The 14,555-nt window shown below is 41.5% G+C and overlaps 1 protein-coding gene across 9 annotated transcripts in view; it reads right to left on the bottom strand.

Moving 5' to 3' along the window:
- TTC28 (tetratricopeptide repeat domain 28) overlaps positions 1–14,555 on the bottom strand; it is a 575,247-nt gene that overhangs the window by 118,334 nt on the left and 442,358 nt on the right. Inside the window, exon 1 of one of the 9 annotated variants that reach the window (XM_043901466.1) lies at positions 12,903–13,340. The exons of the other annotated variants lie outside the window; for them this stretch is intronic. Within the exon in view, the coding sequence (XP_043757401.1) occupies positions 12,903–12,951 (49 nt within the window). The 5' untranslated portion in view covers positions 12,952–13,340. Of the gene's footprint in view, positions 1–12,902; positions 13,341–14,555 lie in introns of those variants that run through there. 9 annotated transcript variants of the gene reach the window in all.

The raw sequence follows: 14,555 nt of genomic DNA, 5'->3' as shown, positions 1-14,555 counted from the left end.
ATGTGACTAGAAAGTGGCAGGTGGGGATTTGAACCAGGCATCTGATTCTAGAATTCAAGAGCTTAGCCAGCACATTTGATAGCATTTAACGGCATCTGGACAATAAATCAAGGCTTCTGTGAAGAAGATGCAAGTGGATAAGGTGGGCTCTGGGGAGGTACAACTAAGCTCGATAACTTCTAAATCATGTCTAGATTGCTCACCTGAGGCTTTCACTACATCAGCTTGGGATGGAAGGTTGGGGGGGGAGTGGGTAAACTTCAGGACAAAGTCTCAGAGGTTCCCCAATACTAAAAAGATGGAATCTAAACCGGGTGCACTCTAAACTGTGTACCCAAACTCATCCTGCACATCTCACTAGCCCAAACCCTCTACTCCAGCTAGCTCTCTTCTGTGCTCTTCAAAGGAGTAAACTGAATACACCTCACACCCCCAGAGAAACAGTAACAGTGGCAATTACGGTGACGGAGTGTTACACTGGTCTCACTTCCAAAGAGTTCACCGTGCTCTCATCTCTCTCTCCCCTTTATCTTTATAGCATGACTCGGGGGGATGCAAAGTTATCAATCATTCATTTTCCAGATGGAGAAATTGAAGTACAAAGAAGGAGAGCAACCTACCAAAGTCAGACAGCTGGTTACTGTTAGTATGTACCTGGCTCCTATCTCATCTCCTTAGGTTCAGGTCCTGAGAGCCCTCCAGAGTGAAAAATGACTTGATTTATTCATCTCTGTTGGTTCAGACATAATTTGCTAAAATGCCATTATCACTCTCTCAGCAAACATTTACCGCAGCGCTGCAGTGGGCATCAGGGATAAGAGATAAGGACTACAGATTCCTGCTCACGACCTGGTGGGGCAGGGGGGCCTGATCACTATGCGGGATAACAAGTGTGTGAATGGAGGCACTGCTAACAACACACAAGTCCCCCAGTCAAGCCCCCCAGTCAAGCCCCCCAGTCACCGGGTGCTTGCTCAAATGACCACCAGTGCCGCCAGAGGCTCTGCTATGTGGGGCAAAAAGAATTAAAAAATGCTTTTACACCTTGAACTTTTGTAAAAGGAAACAGTACAGATCAATAACGCAGGCTTTACAGCAAGAGGATTCATATTTCTTTTTATACGTGCTTATCTGCAATAGTTCACAAAGGTTTGTTTGAAAAAAAAAGGATTATCACCGATTATTAATAAAACAGGTTAATTTGCTTAGCAATGATTTTTTAAAAAAAATGATTAATGAAATTTATTCACCATAAAAAGATTATCATAGTTAATTCACACATGCTTTAAACATACCCATCCATTAAATTACAAAAACGTGGCAGAGCTTATTACAAAAAACGGGGTAAGAGACAAAAGGGTAAGTTTTCTCTTACGCGGCCTCTGCATAAATTAAGTGAAAACAACAGCCACACTGGGAGCTTAGAGACCACGCATGCCCAGCTACAACCTTAGAGGAACTGAGGGAATGGAAATTAGAAAGCAGCTAAGTCCTATCTTCTTTATCACTTTGAAAGACACCGTACCCTGGAGGCAAAAAGCAACATAGAAAACAAGAGAGAATCCTCTGGCCCTGGAGAGGACTGGAGAGAGAGAGAGAAACATGACCATTCAATCCAGAGTACTGGACGTCCCATCCTGAAAACAGTTCCTAACTACACGGTGCCAGGGGTTGCCAATGAAGGACAAGAATAGCTCGTCTCTCTCTCTCTCTCTCTTTCCCGACTCCTGCTCCACCAACAAAAAGGTGTTTCCTCAATGTTTCTCTAGAGGTGTGCTGTCCAATACAGTAGCCAGTGGCCACAAGTGGCTACTGAGCACTTGAAACATGACCAGTCCAAACTGAGATGTGCTGCCAATGCAGGAGATGCAGTTTCGATTCCTGGGTCGGGAAGATCCCCGGGAGAAGGAAATGGCAACCCACTGCAGTATCCTTGCCTGAAAAATTCCAAGGACAAACGAGTCTGGTGGGCTACAGTCCATGGGGTCACAGAGAGTTGGACATGACTGAGCAATTGAGCATGCAGGCATGTAATATAAAACACACCCAGGATTTCAATTTTCACACTGATTAATGTCATTAATTTTCATATTGATTACATGTTGAAATGATAGCGTGTATTATATAGTGAGTTAAGCAAAATATGTTATTAAATTTATTTTCACTTTTTTTAATCTTTTATCATGTGGCCACTAGAAAAATTTAGATTATGTATGTGGCTCACATCACCTTTCTAGTGGACAATGCTGCTCTGGCCCATTTGTCTGCCCTTCAAGACAGTGAGCTCTGTGAAGCAGATGACTGATCTTCATTCCTGGAGCCTCGGGAGTGAGCTCAGTGTTTGACTTACATCAGAGCTGCCAAAGGTCTTTGCTGATCTAACTGGAACTGCAGCTCCAACAAATGGCTTACTTCTTCTGAACTGCAGTCGCTCACCTGAGAAACAGGGCGAGGAGAGGACTCAATGAAACCCTCATCTAAAGCAAACAGCCGACTGATGGACTGGACTCGGATTCTGGTATCTATTCTGAACACTTCTGTGGCTAATACTGAGATCCACCTGCACACCTAAACATAAGATTTTAAGTAGGTGGTGCTTGGAGATGAGGGCCAGGCTGTGTGAAGAGTAAGAAAAGAGAATTCTGCAATCACCATAAAGATCGGTTGGAAAAGAAGACTACTCTGCCTTTAGACATTTAGTGAGATTTAAACGGCCCTAGTCAATTTCTCTCTCCCTGAACACAGTGGGGTTACTTCATGCAACAACACATCAAATGCCTGAGGTATTTATACTACCACTCTGGCATTCTCGGTGCCGGCAATCTGAAAGTCTACCCGGGCAACAAGTGAAGCGAGGCGGGTGCACGCTTCCCAACAGGAGCCCTGCCAACAGCGCCACACAGAGAGACATTCAGCCAGTCTGGAAACGAGCAGATCTCATCCTTAGGGTACATGTCAGACTCTTAGCGGGAGCTTTTAAAAATCCCAATGCCCAGCCCAGACCTCAGGCCAATTAAATCAGGATCTCTACAGTGGGGTGTTACGGTCTGAATGCTTCTAACTCCCCAAAATTCTTATTTTGAAATCCTAACCTCCAAGGTGATGGTATGAGTAGGTGGGGCTTTGGGAGGGGACTGGGTCATGCAAGTGAAACCCTCATGAATGAGATTAGTGCACTTATCAAAGAAGCTCCAGAGAAATCCTAGCTTCTTTTACCATGACCCAGAAGACAGTCACCCAACCTCACCCAACCATGCTGACCCTCTCACCTCAGACTTCCAGCCTCCAGAACTGTGAGCAATAAATTCCTGCTGTCTATAAGCCACACACCATGAAATTAAAAGACACTTACTCCTTGGAAGGAAAGTTACGACTAACCTAGACAGCATATTAAAAAGCAGAGACATTACTTTGCCAACAAAGGTCCATCTAGTCAAGGCTATGGTTTTTCCAGTAGTCATGTATGGATGTGAGAGTTGGACTATGAAGATAGCTGAGTGCCGAAGAAGTGATGCTTTTGAACTATGGTGTTGGAGAAGACTCTGGAGAGAGTCCCTTGGACTGCAAGGAGATCAAATCAGTCCATCTGAGAGGAGATCAGTCCTGAATATTCATTGGAAGGACTGATGTTGAAGCTGAAACTCCAATACTTTGGCTACCTCATGCGAAGAACTGACTCATTGGAAAAGAGTCTGATGCTGGGAAAGATTGAGGGCAGGAGGAGAAGGGGATGACAGAGGATGAGATGTTTGGATGGCATCACTGACTCAATGGACAAGAGTTTGGGTAAACTCCGGGAGTTGGTGATGGACAGGGAGGCCTGGCGTGCTGCAGTCCATGGGGTCACAAAGAGTCGGACACGACTGAGTGACTGAACTGAACTGAACCGATAAGCCACACAGTCTGTGGTATTCTCTTATTGCAGGTCAAACACACTAAGACAGCGGGCATCAGGGCTTTGCGATGTTCCCCAGGCAATTCTAAAATCAGCCAAGGCTGAAGTCCTCTGTGATAACCCCTTTCTCCTTCTAGCATGTTTTTAACACTTGGAAAAAGAAGAGGCCCTGAGATCAGGGAATTATCTGGGCTCTAGCGTTTCCTGGTTGTGTGATCTTGGATTTACCTACCCTCAGGAGCTGCATTTTCCTCCACTGTCAAATGGAGCTAATAATACCCCCTTTACAGGGTGTGATGCGGATGAAATGAATGTGATCGCCTGTGCAGAGTGACTCGTGTGCAATGGGCTCCTGAGGAACCACAGCTGCAATCACTGTCATTATCCCCCACCGCAAGGGAGAGGGTTCCCGCATGTGGTCCGGTCAGTGTCGCTTTCTCCTGTGCTCACGCTCTGCTGGCAGAGCAGACAGTGCACATCAAAGAACTTTGCAGACCAAGGCGTCTCAAACCTTAATGTGCAGGAGTCACTGGGGACCTTGTTAATATACAGAAGCTTATTTCCTAGGTCTGAGGTGGGGCTGAGAGTCTACACTCCTAATAAGCTCCCAGGAGATGAGATGCTGCCCAGTCATGGGCCACACTTTGAGTACCTAGACTGTAAATGGTAACCTGTTTGCCAAAATAAAAGGCTACTAGTACTTCCTTAGCTTACTTTTGGGAAGTATCATCATATTACCTACTCTTGTGAATGTTCAAATGTTTTTCTTTTGAGAGACTTTATAGCAAGTTTAATACCTATAAAGGAACCAGTACAATTAGAGATCCTATAGAAAAACTTGAAGGTTTAAGCTCATTATTTTTCACCTTATGATTGAACCTAATAAACACATCTGAATCGCAAGTGTGAAAAACACATTTACCCTCCACTTCCCCAAGAACTGAAGGTATTTCTCCCTTTGTCTGCTCCAGAGGACTATGAGAAGATACATTACAGCCTCCAAGGTACTTTGTGTTTCTTCTACTACTTTGGGAAAATAACAATAAACTCTTTGATGTTTCAGAAACTTCTCTGACTTTATTTTCATAATGATAGTGGTATTTCTCAATGTGAGCAGCTTCATTTGAGTGTCATAATCTTAGTCCTGCATGTGCTCTATCTGAATGATAATGGAATTTCTGTTTCATATGCATGTTTCCAGCTTTACATATAAATATGTCCTCAAAAATTGAGCAAGAAAAACTTATAAGTGAATCAAATCATATTTTAGATGCAGAAAAACAGCTGGCTGTTTAAGGTTTCTATGAAAGTTAATTCTGAAAACCATCTTTGAAAGTCTATTTTGTCTTTTGGAGAATCTGGATTTTCCATTTTTCTACACGAGTGGATTACATCAACCTCAATTAGTGATTGTCTCTACAGGGTGTCTTCCAGGCCTATGGATTCTGCGTTTTGTTTTTTTGTGTGTGTTTTTTTTTAATTTTCTCTTGGCTTAGCCATGCTGTGTGATCTAAGGTCAGTCAATAAATCTCCCCACATACAAGTTTCCTTATCAGTGAAAAATATTCACTTTCTTATAAAGCGAAGGAATTAAATTGAATAGCATTTTATAAAAAGCCCTTTCAGTTCTAACATCCCATAGTTCTAGGATCCTTTTAATGGTAGGGTACGCCAATATTCTGATTTTCTAACATGACTCTCACAGTGTCTGGAAGCATCCCACTGACAGCTTTATTCAGGTCACAAGCCATGTGCCTCAAGGGCAAAGGATGTCTCAAACTCTTTAGCAAATACAAATGCACCAGACTATAGAATATACCAGTGGCTCTTGAAAATGGTTCCAAGTGCTTGGAAGTCAAGGAGGCTAAAGAACTAGAAGAGTTCACCAGTTCTGGCATCCAGACTTGGCATCTTGAAATTGCAAAAGCAAAAATCAGTTAAGTTTCTTGAGGGTTCAGAATGATAATCAAGCTTTTGATAAGAGCAAAAAGACCTTGTTCTCAATCCTGGTTCTGACTTTTAACTGACTGTGATTTTTTAGAATAGTTTTTACTTTGAAATAATTATACTTTTCCCATTCTGCACTGGCTGATACCATCATGTGACTTTTCTTCATGAGCCTGTTAACATTAATACAATAGCTTACAGAGACCAATTTTCAAATACTGAACCAGTTTTGCATGCTCTGTGTAAACTCCACTGGTCATGGTGTATAATTCTTTTTATATGTTGCTGAATTCTAATGGCTGATTCTTTGTTAAGACTTTCACATCTGCATTCATTACCTATACATGTGTGTGTGTATATATATATGTATATACACACACACATATGTATATACTTCAAAAAAGTCTTTGCTTGGTTTTGGTATCAGGATAATAGAAGCTTCATAGAATGAGTTAGGAAGTGTTCACTCCTCTTCCATTTTCTGGAAGAGATTGCAGAAATGTTAATTCTTCTTTAAATATTTGGTAGAGTTCTGCAGTAAAATCATCTAGGTTTAGAGATGTCTTTGAGGGGAATTCAATTTCCTTAGTAGTTATATTTATAGGAATATTCAAATTATCTAGTACACATTGGGTAAGTGTGCTGGTTTGTACTTTTCAAGGAATTGGTCCATTTTAAGTAAGCTGTCAAATTATGGACATGGAGTTGCTCATAGTACCTCCTTACCCTTTTGATACTTGTTGGGTCTGTGATGATATTCCCACTTTATTCACAGTAATAGCCATCTGTGTCATCTCTATTTTTCTTTGTCAGTGCTGCTACATGTTTTGCGACTTTATTGATCTTTTCAAAGAACCAGCTCTTAGTTTTACTGATTTTCTCTACTGTTTTTTTCTGTTTTCAATTTCATTGATTTCTACCCTTACATTTATTCTTTTTTTTTTTTTTTGAAAAAGAAACAACTTTATTGAGGTATAATTTAGGTTCCATATTTAAATGGAACAGTTCAATGACCTTTTTTAAAAAGTTTATTTTTAAATGTACAACAGGCTCCAAGACAACACTTCATTCTAGATATTGGTGGCAATAGATGTTATGGCAGGGAACCCAGATGCCTAAACAGGAATGGAATTGAGGATCACTTCAATGACCTTCATTAAACTTACCTAGTTGTGCAACCATCACCACAGTCAAGTTCTGTAACATTTTTATCTCCCCAATAAGATTCCTCTTACTAATTAACAGTTAGTGATGATTCCCATTCTTACCCCTATGGTCAATAGCTCAGTCGTATCCTATTTGTGACCACATGGACTCCTCTGTCTGTGGAATTTTCTAGGCAAGAATACTGGAATAGGTTGCCATTTCCTTCTCCAGGGCATTTATTATTTCTTTCCTCTGGATTGTTTTAGGTTTATTTTGCCTTTGTTTTCGCAGTTTCTTCAGGAGGAGCTTACATTATTGACTTGAGATTTTCCCTCTTATCTAACTTAAATATTTATTTAGTGCTATAAATTTCCCTCTCAGCACAAATTATATGTTGCATTTTCATCCAGTTTAATGTACTTTTTCATTTTCTTTAAGACTTTCTCTTTAATCCACTTATCATTTAAAAGTGTTTAGTTTCCAACTGTTTGAAGACTTTTTATTTTTTACCTGTCTTTCTGTTATTGATTTCTAGTTTGGTTCCATTATGGTCAGAGAACATTCTGTGATATCAATTATTTTACATTTGCTGAGTTTTGTTTCATGGCCCAGGATACATATGGTCTGGTTGCTTTCAAGAAATTTTTATTTTTCTTTAGTTTTGTGAAGTTTGACTAGGATGTGACTTGGTATAGATTTCTTTCTGGATTTTTTTCTATGGAGTTTGCTCAGCTTTTAAATCTGTATGTTTATATTTCTTGTCAGTTTCAAGAAATTTTCAGCTTTTATTTCTTCATATTCACTTTCAGCCCCTCTCTCCTTGTTCCAGGGCTCAAACAACACAAATGTTGGATCTTTTGTTATAGTTCCACATGTCTCCAAGGTTCTGTTCATTTTTTCCCCCAGTCTATTTTCTCTGTGTTGCTCAGACTGGATAATTTCTACTGTCGTATCTTCAAGTTCATTGATTCTTTCCTATGTCTTCCCCTTTCTGCTACTGAGTTCATCTGTTGAGATTTTTATTTCAGTTACTGTATTTTTCAGTTCTAAATTTCCATTTGGTTCTTCTTTATACCTTCTCTTTCTTTGCCAAGGCTTTTCATTTTTTCCATGTGTTTCAAGAATGTTCATAATTGCTCACTGAAACACTTCTGTGATATTTGCTTTAAAAATCTTTGCGAGATAATTCTAGCAAATGTGCCATCACAATGTCACTGTCTCTTATCTCTTCTCATTAAGTTTGAGATTTTCCTGGTTCTTAATGAGTGGGTTCCAACTGAAACCTGGTCTTTTTAATTATTATAATATTCTGGACCTAATTTTAATCTTATGTTTTAGCAGATCTCCTCTGATATCACCAGGTCATCCTCTGGTGGGTGAAGGGTATGATACCATCTTGTCACTGCCAGATGTAGGGAGAAGTCCAGTTTTCTCCACTTTGCCTTCTAAAGGAACTCACTACCATGCAGCTTATTACCTTGTCATTCTTTGGGTCCTGAGGTCCCTACTGGTCGACCTTATTTTTTCTACCTTTCTGAGCATTCTTATGCTTGTTTCATACATATGCATATATGTAAGCAAATACATAATGCTTAGAGTTTTTGGAAAGTATATCTATTCCATTCCCTAGAAGCAGGAGTTGGTGATGCAATCTTGATGAGCCATTTCACCTCACTAATAAGGAATTATCCTTATTATCCAGCAAAGAATCTTACCCTCCACCAGACGGCAGACAGACTGAAAACCACAATCACAGAAAACTAACCAAGCTGATCACATGGACCACGGCCTTGTCTAACTCAGTGAAACTATAAGCCATGCCGTGTAGGGCCACCCAAGACAGATGGGTCATGGTGGAGAGTTCTGACAAAACATGGTCCACTGGAGAAGGGAATGGCAAACCACTTCAGTATTCTTGCCTTGAGAACCTCATGAACAGTATGAAAAGGCAAAAAGATAGGATACTGAAAGATGAACTCCCCAGGTCGGTAGGTGCCCAATATGCTACGGGAGATCAGTGGAAAGAATGAAGAGATGGAGCCAAAGCAAAAACAACATCCAGTTGTGGGTGTGACTGGTGATGGAAGTCAAGTCTGATGCTATAAAGAGCAATACTGCATAGGAACCCGGAATGTTAGATCCATGAATCAAGGCAAATTGGAAGTGGTCAAACAGGAGATGGCAAGAGTGAACATTGACACTTTAGGAATCAGCAAATTAAAATGGACTGGAATGGGTGAATTTAACTCAGGTGACCATTATATCTACTACTGTGGGCAAGAATCCCTTAGAAGAAATGGAGTAGCCATCATAGTCAACAAAAGAGTCTGAAATGCAAGTACCTGGATGCAATCTCAAAAATGACAGGATAATCTCTGTTCATTTCCAGGGCAAACCATTCATTATGAGAGTAATCCAAGTCTATGCCCCAACCAGTAATGCTAAAGAAGCTACAAGACCTTCTAGAACTAACACCCAAAAAAGATGTCCTTTTCATTATAGGGGACTGGAATGCAAAAGTAGGAAATCAAGAAACACCTGGAATAACAGGCAAATTTGGCCTTGGAGTACAGAATGAAGCAGGGCAAAGGCTAAAAGAGTTTTTCTCAGAGAATGCACTGGTCATAGCAAACACCCTCTTCCAACAGCATAAGAGAAGACTCTACACATGGACATCACCAGATGGTCAATACCATAATCAGACTGATTATATTCTTTGCAGCCAAAGATGGACAAGCTCTATAGAGTCAGCAAAAACAAGACTGGGAGCTGACTGTGGCTTAGATCATGAACTCCTTGTTGCCAAACTCAGACTTAAATTGAAGAAAGTGGGGAAAACCACTAGACCATTCAGGTATGGCCTAAATCAAATCCCTTACAATTATACAGTGGAAGTGACAAATAGATTCAAGGGATTAGATCTGATAGAGTGCCTGAAGAACCATGGACGGAAGGTTTGTGACATCGTACAGGAGGCAGAGATCAAGGCCATCCCCCCAAGAAAAAGAAATGCAAAAAGGCAAAATGGTTGTCTGAGAAGGCCTTACAAATAGCTGTGAAAAGAAGAGAAGCAAAAGGCAACGGAGAAAAGGAAAGATATACCCATTTGAATGCAGATTTCCAAAGAATAGCAAGGAGAGATAAGAAAGCCTTCCTCAGCGATCAATGCAAAGAAATAGAGGAAAACAATATAATGGGAAAGACTAGCGCTCTCTTCAAGAAAATTAGAGATACCAAGGAACATTTCATGCAAAGATGGGTGCAATAAAGGACAGAAATGGCATGGACCTAACAGAAGCAGAAGATATTAAGAAAAGGTGGCAAGAATACACAGAAGAATGATACAAAAAAGATCTTCACGACCTAGATAATCCCAATGGTGTGATCACTCACCTAGAGCCAGGCATCCTGGAATGTGAAGTCAAGTGGGCCTTAGGAAGCATCACTATGAACAAAGCTAGTGGAGTTGATGGAATCCCAGTTGAGTTATTTCAAATCCTAAAAGATGATGCTGTGAAAGTGCTGCATTCAATATGCCAGTAAATTTGGAAAACTCAACAGTGGCCACAGGACTGGAAAAGGTCAGTTTTCATTCCAATCCCTAAGAAAGGCAATGTCAAGGAATGCTCAGACTACCACACAATTGCATTCATCTCACATGCTAGCAAAGTAATGCTCAAAATTCTCCAAGCCAGGCTTCAACAGTATGTGAACCATGAACTTCCAGATATTCAAGCTGGTTTTAGAAAAGGCAGAGGAACCAGAGATCAAATTGCCAACATCCGTTGGATCATTGAAAAAGCAAGACAGTTCCAGAAAAACATCTATTTCTGCCTAATTGACTATGTCAATGCCTTTGACTGTGTGGATCACAATAAACTGTGGAAAATTCTGAAAGAGATGGGAATACCAGACCACCTGACCTGCCTCTTGAGAAGCCTGTATGCAGGTCAGGAAGCAACAGTTAGAACCAGACATGGAACAACAGACTGGTTCCAAATCAGGAAAGGAGTACGTCAAGCCTATATATTGTCACCCTGCTTATTTAACTTATATGCAGAGTATATCATGAGAAACACTGGACTGGATAAAGCACAAGCTGGAATCAAGATTTCCGGGAGAAATATTAATAACCTCAGATATGCAGATGACACTACCCTTATGGCAGAAAGTGAAGAAGAACTAAACAGCTTCTTGATAAAAATGAAAGAGGAGAGTGAAAAAGAAAACTAAGATTATGGCATCTGGTCCCATCACTTAATGGCAAATAGATGGGGAAACAATGGAAACAGAGGCAGACTCTATTTTGGGGGGCTCCAAAATCACTGCAGATGGTGACTGCAGCCATGAAATTAAAAGACGCTTGCTCCTTCAAATAAAAGTAATGATCAAAAAAAATAATAATAATAATAATGACCAACCTAGACAGCATATTAGAACACAGAGACATTACTTTGCCAACAAAGGTCTGTCTAGTCAAAGCTATGGTTTTTCCAGTAGTCATGTATGGATGTGAGGCTTGGAATATAAAGAAAACTGAGCACCGAAGAATTGATGCTTTTGATCTGTGGTGTTGGAGAAGACTCTTGAGAGTCCCTTGGACTGCAAGGAGATCCAACCAGTCCATCCTAAAGGAAATCAGTCCTGAATATTCATTGGAAGGACTGAAAGCGAAGCTGAAACACCAATACTTTGGCCACCTGATGCAAAGAACTGACTTATTGGAAAAGACCCTGATGCTGGAAAAGACTGAAGGCAGGAAGAGAGGGGATGATAGAGGATGGATGGTTGGATGGTATCACCGACTCAATGGAGATGAGTTTGAGTAAACCCTGGGAGTTGGTGATGGACAGGGAAGCCTGGCATTATACAGTCCATGGGGTCACAAAGAGTCGTACACGACTGAGCGACTAAACTGAACTGAGTAAGGAGTTAAGTGCCTGTGCTTAACCAATGGAAAGCACTCAGAGAGTGATGACTGGAGTAAATCAAATGAAATTGAAATGTTTTAAAATGAAGACACAGTATCATTCATGCTTTGGAGTGAAGAGAAATTAAGAGTGAAATAGGTGATGTTACTCTGTGTGCATGTGTGCGTGTGTGTGTGTGTTTGCTTTCCAAACAAAAAACACTATAATTTTTTAAAACTTACAATTTAAAGCTAAGATGACTCTTATTCACATTACAAAAGAATTCTTTACAAAATAAGCACAGTTGGTTATTAAATCCATTCATGAACTAAATTTCAAAAATTTTACTCTAATGATTTATGCCCAGTTTTTGCTAGGCAGAGTTGTTGATAAATAAAACCCCAAGGCTAAGAAGGGCTTTGGAAGCCAAGTGAAGGAGGAATCCGAGAAAGGGTGTCAGTGATGCAGACATGGAGGGGAGCTCAAATAAATGAAGTACAAGGCGAGGTTGACAGATCTGACATTTAGAAAATCATTGAGACTTTAGCAAAAGAAATTTAAAAGGTGGGGGGGGGGAGAAGGCAGATCTAGGGTGGTTGATAAGTAAATGGAGTTAAGGAAGGAGAACCTGAGAGGAAGAGGAATAAAAAGATGAATCCAAATTTGAAAGTGAAGGGGAGGAACTATGGAGATTTACATCCTGATATCACTGCTGAAATTGTTATTGTATTTGAGTCATTTCCAAAAAAAAGATCAAGAAGACTTAAAACAGAATGGACATATGGAATAAATCCAAAAAAGAAACAATTCCAAAATTGATTACTCTTTTAACTATATCTAAGACTGATAGAATATACTATAAAGTAGTACTTCTAAAATTATCTTGGTGAAGGGCCAGTTTGGGTATTCTTTGCTTTTTATAATCAACTGCAAACTAATACTATTATAAGACAATGAAATATCACAGCAATGTCCAATTGCTATAAAAGTTTCAAAATGCTTACCCTTGCTTTCTTTCCTTATCTTCTTGTGGACAAGGAATAGATAGCTCATGGACTGGCACTGGCTCAGCTTAGAGCAGCGGGCTCTCTAAAGCTGGACTCGGCTGCACAGACCTCAAATTCAAAGCCTGCCATCTCAGCTGAGCTCCAACTGTCCAGGGCAATGTCTAACACGAGGACACTCCATGTCTGTGCCCTGCTTGTGTTAATCAGGGCGGGCTGAGTCACGCTCTCACCAAGCACAGCCTGGCCTCAGGTTCACCACGTGTCTCCCGCCCACTCTGCCTGTCCCAGGTGAGTCAGCAGGAGGCTGCGTTCTGCACACCCACCACCCCAGCGGCTGCAGCAGGAAAACAGACACGGAAGAACTGCATGAGCGCTTTCCATGGTCTCACATTTCATTGGCTAGAAGCAGTAACACTTCCATGTCAAGGAAGCTGGGAAAGTTCAGCACACCACTTTAACCATAAGTAGCACAGAGGAAAGTCTGCTGTTCTGCTGGAAACCAGCTGGTGGAGAAGTTCTTCTCCCTTCCTCTCACTCCCCGGCGTACTGAACTAGGAGATTTGGGAAGGGATGGGTGACTCTTAGTGTGAAGTTAAAGTGTTAGTTGCTCAGTTGTGTCCAACTCTTTGCAACCCCACGGACTGTAGCCGGCCAGGCTCCTCTGTCCATGGAATTCTCCAGGCAAGAATACTGGAGTGGGCTGCCATTCCCTTCTCCAGGGAAACATCCCGACCCAGGAATCAAACCAGGGTCTCCCCCACTGCAGGCAGATTCTTTACCGTCTGAGCCACCAGGGAAGCTTACCCAGTATTCTCTTGATGACTGCAGGCTTTTTGCTGAACACTGGCTACTGCTGCTACCTGTACATAGGCATCCAACTGCCACCCTCATTTGTAAGGGTCTTGTACAAGTTCTCTGGAGCTCTGGGGGGAGATATACCCACTGCACAGCTCCCTGATGTGGGAACCCTCTCTTGGATTCCCTCCACAGTCACACTCCAGAGCCTTGTGCTGCTAGAGTTTGCTCGTCAGAGGCAGCCCTCCTGGGAGTGGTTCTGGACAGCTGTCTCAAACCAACTTCTCCTCTCCCTGGGCCACTGGACACTGGTGCATGCCTGACCTGCCAACACAGGAGTGCCGCTCTTCACTGCTGGCCCTGTCTCCATCTGTCTCCTCTCCCTTTCAGGAAGGTACAGATAGTAGACCAGCAAGTTCACTATTTAGTCAGATATGGGTCTGCAGAATGCGACTCCCGTGCCTGCATGTACCTCAAGCACTAGGAGTAATTCTCCTGCAGGCCCCTTCATGGTCTGGAGGGAGAACACCCATGTCTGTCTCCTGAGAGGTTAAGTATGAGCATCCTCACGGTGAATAGCTGACGTCCCCCACAGTGAGTGCTGCAAGAGGGAAGGAGCCAAGTGGACGTTGTCGTCTTTCTGTAACCTTGCCTCAGAAGTCATATAGCATCACTTCTCTCATGTTCTATTCTTCATAAGGGTTATTAAGTCTGGTCCACATTCCAGGGAAGGCGATTAAGACTCTACTTGGGAGGGAGAAGTATCAGTGAATCTGTGGACACATTTTAAACCCCCACTCTCCTTAAACACTTTCCAACTCAGTCTGTGGAATAAACTATAGTATGAACCAGCCA

This window comes from Cervus elaphus, chromosome 5, assembly GCF_910594005.1.
Source record: "Cervus elaphus chromosome 5, mCerEla1.1, whole genome shotgun sequence".
NCBI lineage: Eukaryota > Metazoa > Chordata > Mammalia > Artiodactyla > Cervidae > Cervus > Cervus elaphus.
The sequence above is the reverse complement of the archived record's forward strand: the minus strand, read 5'-3'. Positions and strand labels throughout refer to the sequence as shown.